This window comes from Amia ocellicauda, chromosome 11 (genome assembly GCF_036373705.1).
Source record: "Amia ocellicauda isolate fAmiCal2 chromosome 11, fAmiCal2.hap1, whole genome shotgun sequence".
Taxonomy (NCBI): domain Eukaryota; kingdom Metazoa; phylum Chordata; class Actinopteri; order Amiiformes; family Amiidae; genus Amia; species Amia ocellicauda.
Genome location: NC_089860.1, coordinates 33904833 through 33920129, shown reverse-complemented (window position 1 = coordinate 33920129; position 15297 = coordinate 33904833). Strand labels below are relative to the sequence as shown.

The 15297-nt window shown below is 41.9% G+C and overlaps 1 protein-coding gene across 1 annotated transcript in view; it reads left to right on the top strand.

Annotated features, from left to right (window-relative positions):
• epha10 (EPH receptor A10) overlaps positions 1-15297 on the top strand; it is a 140649-nt gene that overhangs the window by 110726 nt on the left and 14626 nt on the right. The window contains exons 7-10 of the mRNA XM_066717577.1: positions 2052-2214; positions 4483-4591; positions 9531-9626; positions 12424-12479. Of these exons, the coding sequence (XP_066573674.1) occupies positions 2052-2214; positions 4483-4591; positions 9531-9626; positions 12424-12479 (424 nt within the window). The remainder of the gene's footprint in view (positions 1-2051; positions 2215-4482; positions 4592-9530; positions 9627-12423; positions 12480-15297) is intronic.

The following is a 15297-nucleotide window of genomic DNA, read 5'->3' as shown; positions in this document are numbered from 1 at the left end:
GCGTCACAATCTGAACAAACTCCCCAGCGATGTGTCTGAAGAGACAATTTGGGAACATTCAAAAACAGACTGGATAGGATCCTTGATCACTTAGTTATTAATGGACCAAACGAGCACGATGGGGCGAATGGGCTCCTCTCGATTGGACACTGTCTTATGTTTCTACACACAGAGTAGAATGAACAGAGAACAGAGTGCGTGACCTGTATGAAAAGCCAGTGTTTTGCTGTCATGTATTGTATCTCTTCCCTCTCCTGATCGGAGTGACAGTGTCCCGTGGTACGCACACTCACACGCACATGAGCCACCCTGGGTTCCTGGAAACCGTAGCGCCACGATATATCGCACTGCGGCTGAGCAATGAAGTTCAGGTTCGGATAAACATTGAAAGTTTCTCGATCATCAGTCACATTTGAATTTTCCTCAAAATGAAAAAATGATGTCAGGTTGACAGGTGATTTTACCGCAGTTTTATTTAGCGCAGAAGACATGTGCCCCATGTGCGTCTGCCTGTCTCAACAAACACGCAACGCCCACGCCAACGTATACATGGATACAAAAGTTACTACCCTTATGCTTGACTGACAAGAGCCATAATTAAATACGCTTCTGTGAAGAGTATTGTAAATGTTACACCTGTTCTTTTTCACCAGCAGGAACTGTTGTTGTTATTATAATAATAATTATTATTATTACAGTAATTACGGATGTGTGCATAAGTCTGCTGTGTGTGGAAATGCTTCTCTTATTTCGTGTTTGACTATGTGGGGACTTGATCCAAGTCTTCAACATCATGAAAGGCAACGACCACATCAAACCAGAGGAGCTTTTCCAGATCAGCAGGGACACACGCACCCGGGACACAAATGGAAATTGGGCTTCAAGGCATTCAAGACAGAAAACAGGAGACACTTCTTCACACAGAGAGGCGTCACAATCTGAACAAACTCCCCAGCGATGTGGCTGAAGAGACCATTTGGGAACATTCAAAAACAGACTGGATAGGATCCTTGATCACTTAGTTATTAATGGACACCAAACGAGCACGATGGGGCGAATGGGCTCCTCTCGGTTGGACACTTTCTTATGTTCTTGTACACAAAACTAAAGATTACTCTGAAAGCATCATTCAGAAGATGAAATGACATGCAACGTTTAGAAGGATAGCAAATATTTTGAGTCCGGTGTGATGGAGTCAAAGCATCTTCACAGTCTGTTGGTGAGGGTTTGGCCAAAATAATAATAATAATAAGTACTGTCTCCTTTCTTTCAGTGCCCTTTGATTTCAATATCTTTTTCTGCTCTTAATTTCATTTTTTTGCCTTCTAAATCCCCTTTATACTGAGATGCCAGATCATATCTGAAGAAGAAATAAATGTAAAAAAACGTTAAATGTAATGTTATAAGAAAGTAAACTAGCTGTGCAAGAAATAAACTTTCCAAATGGATCAACTTCCAGACTTGCTGAGGGATTGTTTCTTTATCGTCAGTTTAAATGTAGCCACCAGTGCCTTTCTCTTAAATAAATAAAGCCGGATATTTCAGAAGAGGGTGAAGGCTCCCAGAACTACAGACTGAGGCGAGTCTCTGAGCGCCGGCCAGATCGGTCAGTTGACATGATGCGCACATACACATCCCCTCCGGAGGGCTGACACGGGGAAGGATAGAAGTTTAACTTTAAAGATGGGATTGGAAATGCATACACATACGGCTGTAAAAACTGTCCTGGTTCTGAGAGAGCCATAACTCTGCCGGTCTGAGACGTAGCGCAGTCTTTGATGGCTGAAGACCTGTGAGAAGGAGAAACGGGGAACCAATCAATCAACAACTAATTAATCTGTGAAGAAATCGTGAAGAGATGTATCTCCCCAGGGTCTCTGATTTCGAGTATTGTTTAATCATAATCGAAGCTGCTACTGTGAAGCAGCCATTGGGCTGATCAGTTGTCAGTTGGCCTCAATCTCATTCGTATACCTGCTAACATACATGTAGTTAGGAGTGTCTATTACTTATTTATGTATGTATTTCTTCATGTATGTTTCATTCTCCAGGACCAGAAGGACCAAAGTTACTCCACGGTGAAAACGGCCGCCACCACAGTGACCGTCAACAACCTGAAGCCCGGGACAGCCTACGTCTTCCACATCCGCTCCTTCTCCTCCACCGAATACGGAGCCTACAGTCCCGCAGTGGAAGTGCAGACCCTGGGAGAGCGTGAGTGTCTTCGATCGGTGACGAGAGAGAGATAGAGATATCGGATACGGGAGTGGGAACTGGGGTGTATTAAATCCAACAAATACAGTTAATCCTTTTAGTCACATTTTGAGTAAACATCTCCAGTCTGAAAAAAGAGCAGCTGATTAAAAAGCTGCCATTAAAAAGCGCTGTGCTGACTAATAGAATTATGCTGGAGGGTGAAGGTCGAGATACGTAGAATTAGGAAAGCTTTAAGTGCAAAACATGCTTAAAGGTACTTTGATGAGCCATTTTTCTTTTGACAACAGTTTCTCCGTTATTATAACATTATTCTGTTACTTACCCACGCCGTCCTCACCGTGCTCCCCTACCCAGCAATCATGTGCGCTAACCTGTTATTATAAAACGCTGAGCCGCCGAGAGAAAGCGTATAATTCAGACCAGCTGCTGGAGACTCTCCTCATAATGCAGAGAAACAGTCCCCAGAATTGCTGAAAGCTCGAGTGTCAACTCCTTTAAAGTATCGCTTTTGTGCAGCTTAAAATTCAGCCTCCATATATACTTCCACTAATCATTTCAGTACGGCGGATCCGGCTCCGATTCGGAATCAAGTGGAGTGACATTTCTCCCAGCCGGCCGCTTTAAACGGCACGGAAAAATCTGAATGAGATCTCCCTCCGTCTGACTCGGAAAGATTGAGTTTAACAGGGCTTTAAATTGCCTCCGTTTGCCACAGCGCAGCCTCTCTGGGAATGAAATGAATCCAATAACGCTCTGTAAAGGAGTGTCACAGCCTCACACAGACCCCTGTTTGGGAAGGAGAGCTGTTAGCACTGAGAAGAAAGGCGGGCGGTGGTATTTATTTGCCGCGGGGTTTAATAGCGATGTACACGCTTAGAGGGGAAGTGGCTGAAGGTGCCATCTGAAGCTAGAGTTGCTGACGGGGAATTTGGCGTATAGGCAGAGCTAATCGGTAAACTTGGGTCGCTCCGTACCTAATCGGCAGTGATGCTGTGATTTAAAAGTCCAAACACTGCTGTAGAAGTGTAAGCCAAGCGTGCTTTTAAAGAGAGCTTGTTTGATCAATTTATGTATATATTTTTAGGATCACATTATCTTAATCTATCCTATAAGGCCCCAATCACGTGCTTAAATGGTCACAGAGGGTTTAAATTGAATGAGGATGTTTCTGTCACTTAGGACCAGAGAGGGTTGACAGTGGAATCGCCAGCAGTGAGTCATAAAAAAGAACGAGAGAACCTGTTGTTCGAGAAATGCAAATGTTTCTTCGCTATCTACACTTGGAATATCTGAACAGCAGATTAAAACAGAGAATGCAGATTGGGATGATTTAAAAAGGAAAACTCATTCGGATGTTGATTATGAAAGCTGCCCACAAGGAAATGTCTGTTTGATTCATAACACCTTGAAGTGAATTTCGAAGGAATTGCTGTGGACTTAAAATAACAAAGACTCTTCAATGTTTATCAAGTGTGTTTCATTTACTGCTTGGATGCATATGCTCAGAATGGTTTGTTTCTTCATGTCCTCCAGTGAATTGAGCTTGTAGTCTTTTTTTTCTCGCCTCATGTTTATGATAATATGAAGCACAATCAAATGTTGTTTGTGTTGAATGTCATTCATTATTTAAATGTCTTTAAACAAATAGTGGATTAGATGTTCATAAAACACACACACACGGCAGCCCAAACTATATTTTAACTCGCACTATAACACTGTGTACATCCTCAAACATTATTTGACAGGCAGGAATGGCTGTTCATTTTTGAGTTGCGCTGAACTGCTGTGGGAACACAAGAGGACTACAGGGCCATGTTAAACTGCCCACTTCACAATCACTGTGTTTGGGCCCTGTCTCTCCAGAACAGATGTTCATGCTGAATTACATCACTGTGCTAGCTGTGGAAATGTGAGTTTGATATAGTTGATATAGTTTGATATAAAATAAAATCCATGAATGATCAGAAAGCATCGGAGCGTGATACGTAGGAGAAGCATCATTACACCGGTGCTCTGGTTCTTATGTCCTGAAAGTGGATCATAGGGAACCCTTTCTGGGACTGGGAGACTTTTACAAGACTGGGCCAGGCCTTGGACTATCTGTGGAGAATTTTCTGGTTCTGATTACTTAACGCTCTGAGTTAACAGTGACAGGGCAGCCCACTGGTGGCTCCACAGGTTGTGTGAAATGTGACCAAGGCTGTGGACAGAGTCTGGGCAGTAATATGAATTATTCTCTCTATCTCTCTCTCCCTCTCCGTGCAGTGGCTCTGGCCTCCAGCGAGCAGAACCCTGTGATCATCATCGTGGTGGTGTCGGTGGCAGCTCTCATCATGCTGATTTCCATGGGCGTGGGTCTCATGATCTGGAGGAGGTAAGGGTGGGCCGTTCTCTGCGTCATGAGAGAGGGACAGAGAGGGACACAGAGATGCACACCATTGCGTTTAAAACACGACTCCCCTCCTGCTTTTGAGAAAATACTGGTCATGTCGGAGAAGTGAGTGAAAAGACTTGGAAACAACTGAGCTTTTTAAAAAAAGAGTAAAAAGACTATTTAAAAATAAATGAAAACTAACATCATTATGTGGTAATTCTTCCCAGACTGCCTCAGTACTTTCTCTCTGTCTCTCTCTTGTCTTCACCGTCTAGGGCATTGTGTGTTTTTTGGTAATTTTGTACCCCTGTGTTGCGATTTACCCACCTGGGGGAGAGTGAAGCGGCGATTAAAATCCAATATTGGCGCCCACGAATCCTCTCAGGTACATCAAGGGCAAACCTACTGAAGGAATAAAAAGTTTCATATCCTGGAGCGCAGCATACTTTTCCGAGAGAAGGTCTGTGGGTGTAGGTGTGAGAGTCAGACCCGCCAAGACTCAACATCTGCAACACGAAATCCATTGGCGGAAAAACAAAACAAACGCCAAGTAAAAACCGTGTCTGTAATCTCTGTCTTTGTATCCCATTGCAACTGTGATTGGCACACAGTGAGGCCTTGTCTGACACATTCCTGTTAGATGTTTTGTTCAGATTTTACCAGTTTCAAAGTATTGTGAAAGTTGGACCAAACAATGCATGCGACTAAAGCTTCAGAAAACTTGGAGAACGTGACCGCGTGAACGAGCTCAGTGATTCATTAAAGTAATCATGTGTCTTTAAGAAAGCAATACGTTAGAAAATTGATATTTCCAAATGTTCATGCACAGTTTTAATATATTAATGAAATAAATAAACCGCTGCAATTAAATAATAATTTTTATACAGGGATATGAGGATTATTAATGCCGTTGAGTACACTGAAGCATTAGAACCATTTAATTGTTCTAAATCTAATTTTCTGGTTCCAAAATCCGCCATTTCCCACAAATGAACCAATCATTTTGTGGCATTTTCCTGGTTTAATTTCCATTTGAGCTTAGTTTAGTTTAACGGTCTGCAGTTTTATTATTTAACTTTAATTACGTAGTGTTCGTTTGTTTGTTAATCACTGAACCAAGCATGCAAACAATCATGAAATGTAGTACTTTTATTCCTTCTTTTAGAAAGTATCATGGTTTACATTAAGTAAATTAAAACCTGTGTACATCCCTTTTAATCACCCATATCATTAAATGTGTCATTTTCCACTCAGATGAGTCTGTTTCCTATTGTACGCTGGAAAGACGAGATATCATTTCACCCTCGTTCATTCAGGAATTTGAATAATGTGTAAGCTATTAATATAAATTGGATGTAAACTTGGGAAAGATTGCATGAAAATACTGAGGTGGCCATTTTCCCCAAATTTGACAGATGTCTAAAGATCTACAGTTTGTTAAAGATTGATTCTTCCAATCATTATATATAGATTTGTTTCTTATTGTTAAGTCACCCCAAGCATGTCCTTTATTTTAATCACAAATGGGATTTAAATCTAGAACAATGCAACAATCCTTCTTGAGCCTACAAGGTACTGCTCCCATTCAGAAAAAAAAAAACAGTAATTCAAGTATCCAGGCCCTTGACTAGAAACAGTGTCTTCATATTTAATTTGAAAAGCATTTGTACTATATTATCAATCAACTGTGGAACCAATAATGCTTGGGAAGTGTGGCGATTAAAAATGAAAAATAATAATAAGAAACATGAATAAGGAATTTGTTTTTTCTCTCTCAGACTTCGCCTTCAATTAGCATTTTGTGTGCTAATACCTGACCTTGACAAGTCCTTCGCTCTGCCATCACCTCCATGCCCCGCCGGGAGCCGGCATACGCGATGACAAACCGAAAAGTCTTTTGCACATTTCCCAATGAAAAACAATCCCACCTTCACATTAATCTCACTGATAAAAATTGATTAAACCGAGTCACTGTGAAATGGTTTTCATTAATTCTGATCTAAGAATATATAGTAGATTTCGCGGAGCGCAGTCTATCATTTGGAAAACATTGTCACCATGCGTGATGGATGTGGCCCTCGCTAAAAAGACTCTTCTATTCAGGTCAGCGCAGGCCTGACCAGGTCCGTGCCAACGCTGCCCCTCAGCTTCCCTGCGAACAAGACTATTAATTTAGAGAAGAGCAGAGCATAATGAAAACGGATAAGTAATCTCTTCCGGCTGGCACATATATATTGAACGGTGCTGTTAAATATCCCCACGCCTCCTAGAACACACTGTTTTAATTCGCCAGCTCAGTGTGTCTTTCATCCGTCGGTTTTGCCAGTCGTATATGAATTGAATTTCTAGCCAGTTTCATATTTTACAAAAGATAAAAGCACAAATTGATGACTAGTTCTGGTGGTTTGTCTTTTTATTAATTGGTGTCTGCTCAAGTGCTCAAGCAATGCCTTCTGGGAGTGAGAGGAGCTGCTTTCTGACCTCGGTTGGCTTTTTGTTTAGATGGTTTCAGTTAAGTGCGAAGGTTAATTAAGGCATACAGAGCTTTTTTAAAAGTTTGCTTCATCCTATCGTCTACGCATGATCATTTTGGTCCTCAGTCATCCATTCCCAACCCCAATTCCACGGCGAAGATTAAATTTTAAATTGTAAATTAATCCAGTAGCCCAGGCTCATAAATGATTCAGAATTTGCCACTTTATCGTTTAACAAACCAGCATTGCCTGATCTAAAGCCAAACTGACTATAAATCAAGTCTTGAAGAAGGACATTTACTCCCAAGTTATCACACACAAAGGTGTTTTTATTTAAGACTGGTTGTCTCTAAAGTCGATTATTGTGTGTAGTTGTATATCTGGGAGGTCTATTTACAGGGATATGAAGTTGTTAGTGCTTGATTAAAACAATATAGGTAAACATATATGACAAATTTATCTGAAACGACCAGGAGACAGACTGCACATCCAATCGTGTGTGTTTGATGGTGTTTAAGTGTCGGCTGCAGGGCTCTAAGTGGGTATGATTGCAATAGAGCACGGATCTCAGTCGGCGTTTCTTAATGTCTTCGGAGAGCCCGGAATTATTCCTTCGTGTGGGAATCCGAAACCCCATTTAAATCCGCCCACTTTAGAATGGACGTGTAACTGATTTTTCAATCCGTTAAACAGCAGCTCTGATCAGCGTGACATCTAGACAATCCCAGCGCTGCCGCGAATATGACATGCAAATACCAGCGCTACATCCCTCTCTTTATAGCTGTCATCATTCATTTCTCAGAGGCGCTTCAGACCGTGATCGCCCGAGCGCGGCGCGTACGGAAATTTGCGCCGACGCGTCGCTAATGTCAGAAGCATCGCTTTTTTAAATGTTTTGGGGTTTTGTCCTGAATATCTTTTGTTGGAGTTGTCGCTTCCTTTGAACCCACAACACTTTAATCTTCATAATTCTCGTTCAGGGAATGGACCGTTAAAACGCTGCACCCGTACGCAGCAGTGAGAATGTACTCCAGAATAAATTCATACCGGGCACTTGTAATTATCCATATTTGATTGTTTTAACCCTTTAACAGAGCGTATAGGCTGATGAGCAGCTGAGATTCATGAAACGTGGCCAGTGTTGAAGACTCTTGGAATACAAGAATTGCTCTCTTTAACACAATTCACTGTATAGGTCAAGACATGTTCTTCTACAGATGTGTGTAGCCACGTCTATGGCACTGCATAGATCCTGACATCAGCTGAAATCCCAATCCTTCTTTTTATCTTAAAAACAATTGATCAGTACCTCACCTTGTATGCCACGCTTGGCAAACTGATCATCAAATTATACACATTGAGTAATTGTCCCAGGAATGCATTTAAGCCTGACTCAGCAGGGCATGTGTTGTTTTTGTTTGTTTTCTTCTTCGTTGTACTCTGGTCTTTGTGTGTATCCATTACTGTGTAGACTGTGCTCGAGTTAACAAAAAGGCCAATATACACATTAGGAAGACGAGTTGCTTCCCGACAAAAGGCTTCCCTTCAAAGGCGATATCCTAACGAGTTCATTTACCGCTGTGTGCGCACATACACGACTCCACAGAGCGTGTGTGCATGTTGTCTTCACACACACAGCCATGAACCCCATCATATTTTATGGCATCATTAGAGGCATGAATCCCTTTCAGAGAAAACAAAAAAAACATGTTCATCGCATCTGTCAGTGGTAGAACGCCCATTTGTTACCGGCAACAGAAATATTGTAATTTCTCCCTCCAAGCCCAATCCGCTGCCGTGTTTACAACAGAATTTGTCACCAACTGCCGCCGTTCCTGCGCTTGTTTTCTCAACACGATTGTTATGATCACTATTTATACACCTATAGGTCATAACACAGCTGGGGAGCGGACCTAGTTTTGTGTCTTATGCTGCAAATGCTACCCCCACCCCCTTACTGCAGGCAGATGCCAAATTTGGACGAGCGATAATGAGGAAGGCACCGCGAAAATTTATGATTCCGGTAACAGCATGCAAATAAAAATAAAAAATACGGATGTAATCTGATCAGGGGGAACATGGAATAATGACCCGGTAGCAGCTGTCAGGCCATTAACCAGTAATAGCACATCTATTCAGCTACACATCTCCAGCACATTCACTCAGCCACCTTTTTTAATAAGGTCCACCCAGATCATTCCCTGAGATCTGCCTTCATTGGATTACTGTTTGTATTGTTCTCAAAACACAGGCAGCCACACGGTCACTCCAATCATCTCACTGTCCTTCATGTCCCACCGTTTCCTGAATGACTATCACCCAACCATCCCTTCATCCCTCACCCTCGCTGTGTCTGAGCCCGGCACCATTTCCCCCCCGTGGTTAAGCAGTGCTGGTCATCCAGAAGGATACACATTGTGTCACCCTTCCTCCGCACGATAGATGACATACCTTTTCTTCTTCAGCAGTATCTACAGCCCTTCCAATATAGCTCCAACTAGTGTGGTTCTGCTCTCCACCTCCTTCTCACCACCTCCTTCTGCCTCCATACAGCCTCAGAGGTACATTAATTTCTGCACTCTTTCTTCCATCTCCATCTCTGTGCCTGCTCAGACCCAGCCGCCCGCCCAGCCAGCGTCCCTGGGGTTCGGCTGTCCTCCGTGTGTGTCCCCTCTCCGCATGCTCCACATTGCTTTTGCCATTCTTCTACCCGAGCGAACGTGGCCAGGGTTAGAGAGAGAAGTAGTTGTGTATTGAGTGTTGCGCTCAAAAGACGTTATTGACTTGAGTCGAGTCTGAAACTCACTTTCCATCAGACTATTTCCTTTGTAAAACTAAAACCCCAACAACACAAACAGTTTGATTGGCAAGAGCGTTTGCGCTCATTATCTCCTTGGAACAAAATGACAAGAAAACCCAATGCGCTGTAGTCCTTTTACTGATCTGTGATCCCATCCATTTTGTGAAGGTGACAAGTGCCAAGCATCTAAAATAATCTGCAATCTACCATCTGTGGCTGTGTGCTTTTCCTTAGTAGTTTAAATTAAGTGCATGTGTGAAATGTCGAAGTTTACACGGAAATGAACTATCCAAACTTTTTTTACACTATTTTTTCAGAGATATGCACAATTAAACTACAGGAGCAATGAGGTGGTCTAATACTGGTTACTGATTTTATAGACGAGGTTGTGTCCTGTTTATTTTAACTTCTGTTTATCAATGTGAGTTCTGTGAAAAGTCTTTATATGGAATAAGAACAGGCTGCAATAGAGAGGATGGACAGCTCTGGGATTTATACTAAAGGACTTATGAGCAGGAGAAACAAAATCTGATTGACTTCACTCATTCAGCAGCCATTTGCCATGGCTCCCACGTATAATATTGTAGCAGAGCCCAAAAACTGAGCCTTTTTCCATAACCCTGTATTATAAATATCTGCCTGCTAGGCCACACAATCAGTTATGGATGAGGTGTTCTGTGCTTTGATTTGTGCTTGGTGTTTTATGAGAGATGAGTGTCAGGGTGGCTGAGTTTTACTATGGAAGGGCTCTGTACGATTCTTCTTCTTCTGTATAGTCCCAGAGAGGATTGTGAAGATTGAGAATATATGGCACAGCTTTTCAGCAGTAACTCGTTAAAAAGTTCTTTACGATTTTGTTCTATGATGTTTACACATGTGGTCTGTGTGGTTGTGTGTTGGTTTTTATCTTTCTGGACTGACTTACATATTGACTTGATATAGAACAGTCGAGCATGAGGTGGACAAGGTACCGCTTCCTTTAAACACACCGCCACCCTTGCCCTCGGTTCTGAGCCACTTCCTCACTTCCTCTCAGGGCAACTACTGCCCCAATAGAATCGCTCCCAAGTTCGTCTCCAGTCCTAATCCTCCTTCGGTGTTTATCAGAGGAGGCAACTTTGTGTTTGTTCTCAGAAAGAGTGGCTGAGGCACAGGAAGAGTTCCAGGTTCTCGTGCCAAAGCTTTTATTGGTTCAAAGGCATTAAAACCCCTGAGCCTCCTGTTTCCTCTCCTGCATCTCTGATTGGATGAGGTGCCGTCTGCATTTTAAAAAATCAATTAGGACCTTGTTGTTAAACTTGATCGTCTCTGTTCTGTTGGATAGTCTTTCCCTTTCTCATTTCCCTTTCATTCCCCTTTTCTTCCTTCACACGTCTTGAAATGCATAAGCCCTTTGTATTGATTTTGTATTATTTTTATTCGCTAAACAGAATAATTGAAAGAGTCCTCTATGGCAATAGAGCAAATAGAGATAAGTTAATAGGACTTCACAGTGCTTGTTCATGTTATCCATTTCTTTCCTGTCGCCCATCGCTTTGTTACTGTTAAATATCAGTGGTCCATCGATTTTAGTAAATTAAAACCTTCTACACCAATCAGACTGTACAATGGAAATGAAAGACACAAATCCACTCATTGTTTTTTTTTTGGTTAGTTTAGCCTGGTTATGTTGAGTGTGTCTAAGACTAAGAACAGTTAGAAACTTTACAAAAGTTTTGCACCCCAGAGTGCCCGATTATCTGAACTATTTTTAAAATCTGCAGCTAAATTCTTAAAGATACAACAATACATATTAATTTGTATCATTACATCTCTAATCCTTTAAGCCTCTAATAACCAGCGTCCTGCTTTTTGGGATATTTATTTCAATTAATCTTCTGGTATTATATATTCTTCTGCTGTCAATGCTAACGTCCGGTTCAGCCATTTTTCTGTGATTAGGTGTCTCTTTTTACAGATTTCTGGACCAAAATCTGTTATGACTTTTTAAGAATAGTTTGCAAAATGTTGTTTTGATAATTGATGTCATGTTTCATTCGCTCCTTCATGTTCATGGCGTAACTGTGCATAAGGAATCTGGTTTAAATCTTTAATACAGAAAACTAATATTATGGTAATTGCTTGACACTGTATTTCAACACACTTTTCATTGAAAGCATCGTGTTCCCGAAAACCGCAGTCAAGATCACAGAACACAACTGTTTTCTACTTTACCATCGGCTATTGATTCATAAGTTCAGTGAAATTTCTCTGTCATCTCAATTGAATTATTTCATATCAAACAACCAACATTGCCACTTGATTAAGATGCATGAAGACATTAATGGAGGCACGGTATCCCAGAGAAAACACGGGCGATTGTGACGTGCACCCGGCCTCTATTGGTGAGAGAAACCAGTGTGTGCCGCTGATTCGCTGAAATTTCTTGCAGAACACATGTTTTAGATCCTATGAATTAAGATTTTCCATTCATATCAATGGCATTTTTATATATCTGACTCTCTTTCTATCTGTATCTGTCTGGTTATGGTTAATGATTTTTGTGTTTCTCATTTCAGACAATGTGGCTACAGCAAGGCGAGCCAAGATGGGGATGAGGAGCTGTATTTTCAGTGTAAGTGCAGGACACTTCTCGTATTTCATGCCCGACATGGTCACTGGCAATAACGCAAGGCTGGTAGGGGTGAACTGGTTTGAGGCAAAAGTTTGAACGGACAAAATGTGTACAGACTGACTGGGGCAGAGGGCAAATTGCAGATTTCTTTCCTTCCTGCTCCCTGGTCCTGGTGTTTCAAAGGCAAGTCCCCCTAAATTGATTTGCCGGTCAAGGTTTCCACGCTCCCCAGTTGTTCAGCTTTCCTAGTAAAAGGCAGACACTGAAATGAAGTAAACACTCCACTATTTTCATCCTGTAAAATCTTATTTAACCATCATTCACAGCCCCCTGGTATTAATCTTTACTAACACTGATCACTGGCATTGATATCATATCATGTTCTCACTTTCCCTATCATTCGAATTGACAGTATCAAGATTCAGATGCGTCTCTTCTTTCTCTCGTATCTGGTGGAGATCAGATGTGTTTTTGGTTATGGAAATAAGTAAACACCTGACCAAAATGGCGCTTTCGGGCCAATGCATAATAAACTCTGATCAGCCCCCTTAAAAGAAGAAATACATGTCTCAGACAGGGCTTTGTGGAGTAAATCTTAGCCTCCCTTCCCGAGCACAAGAGCCTCAAAATTATTTATGTGCCTTTTAACTGCATCAGCGCATCTTCAGAAGCGTATTATCATATGGCTCTGTCCCAGCGAGTTCGGCAGTGCTGTAATAAACCTCCCCGGAGACGGCCAGACGTGACAACTTCATAGCCCGGGCCGGCCACGCTGACTGAGCACCGACCAGCAGGCAATCACAGACGTGGCATCCACGCGTCAGGGGGTGATGGATGCTGTGGACATGCCGATGGGGCTGGAGTTATTCGGCCCACTTCTTGGTGGCCTTTCTGGGGAAGTGGGGCTGGGAGAAGATCCAGCTTTCTGTAGAGAGTAGTTTATATAGAGAGAGAGAGAGTGAGTGAGTGAAATGTGAGGGAATTCACTCCCTCCCAAGATGGGGGACTGGCCAGAAACCCTGAGAAAGGACAGAGCTTTAAGAATTTGAATTTAAACTTGTTGGTGATGTTTTTTTTACTGAATACTCTGGTCCTTTGAGAGGGACTTCTAGTGCCAGGAGAGCACTAGGAGGTCTGAAGCTCTCTTGCGTTTGTTCATGGTGTGGGAACATCTCAACCAAACCGCACGTGACCTCTGCCCCCACCGCTAATAGCGTTTGATGTCAATACATTACTAATACATAACACAAATGTACCATGTGTCCCGGAATCCACAGACATCAGCATCCGTCCACATGCCCTGGGTAAATATTTAACATCTCCAGGAGGTGGGCGGCTGCATGGCTCAGCGGGCCGTGACTGTAAAGAGTGAGTGACTTCACAGGCAGCTCTTGCCGAGACACATTTTAAATGTCACCCTTGATATCCTCATTTGATGTCTGTCATCTGCCAGTTAGATGGGCGCTGGAGCGTCAGAGGAGAAGTGGCAAAGATAGAGGATGTGATTATTCTCCGGGGTCACTCCTCCTCTCCAGACTGGAGATTTATAATAAATGACTTGTGTGCTTAGCGGATGTGCCGGTTTAGAAGACATTGTACTCGGCGTATCTGTCAAACGTATCTGATCAAGTCCAATATCCTCGGCCTGGTGATGCTCTTTAGCAGCGAGACTCCTCCAGGCACCGGCAAACTCTTTTTAATACGGCAGATATTCGGGAATTACTATGCCTGCAGTACGGACCTTAAGTAACTCGAGTGCATGAATTATTGTGAAGGAGAGGATAGAAGCAGCATGTTAATAACATGTAAAGGGCGACTTTTAAAGTGAACATCGGACATGTTTCCCACTGCATTGTGGGATTATGGACTCTGAAGCTCAGAGTTGTTTTAGTGATTTCTATAAGTTATGACCCGCTTCTACTTTCCTGTACGTGTAACAGAGAGAACATTTATAATAATGCTCAGCATGAAATACTCGAGAGAATTCTATTTCAAAGCCAAGCAGTGAATGCTGGAGACTGCAGTGTATTCATGAAATGCTAATGATCAGGATGCTTTAGGTGTGTACCCATATGACAAAAATTGCCCGACACAAAACTAACACAGTAAACATACCTGCTTATTAAGAGACACATTTACTGTTTTTCCAGCAAAATCTCTGTCGACAGAGGGCTTTAACTGGCATGGTTTACACTAAATAATAAATACAATTGTACATGTTTTTTTTGCTTGTGGGATGATTTGCATTTCATTGAGTTCTATTAGTTATCAGAAAACACACAGAATTAAAATGACAGTAGGCCTCATACCGAAGCATTAAAAAAAGAAAATAAATAATTAGCACAACCATGATTATTTCTTGCTAAACTTCATTCCTGAAAGTAGAGTTTCGATTGAGCTGCTCATTGCTTGGCAATTTTATATAGTTTTCCCACTTTTAATTCAGTTTTATAATTGCTCTTGTGCTCTTGATGTTCCAGGTTTTGTTCGTGTGTCAGGTGCTAATCGATACATCTTTAAGAGCAAGTAAAATGACTCCAGTTTTTTTGGGGGTAGATTATCCCAACTTGGCAGTGGCCGTAAGAAATGTAATCAGAGTTGTGAACGCATAGATAGCTTTAATATATTTATAATCTGATCGAAGTAAATAAACTGTATGCAAACTGTCGGAACCATAAAACAAATTTGAGGGAGGGAGGTAACGCTTTTGCTTTTTAATCATCTGTTTTGAAAGTGATTGAGAAATTGTTGTATTTCTTGCATATATATATATATACATGCAGGGTCCTGTAAATGTTAGTAGGTCTATTGAAACAAC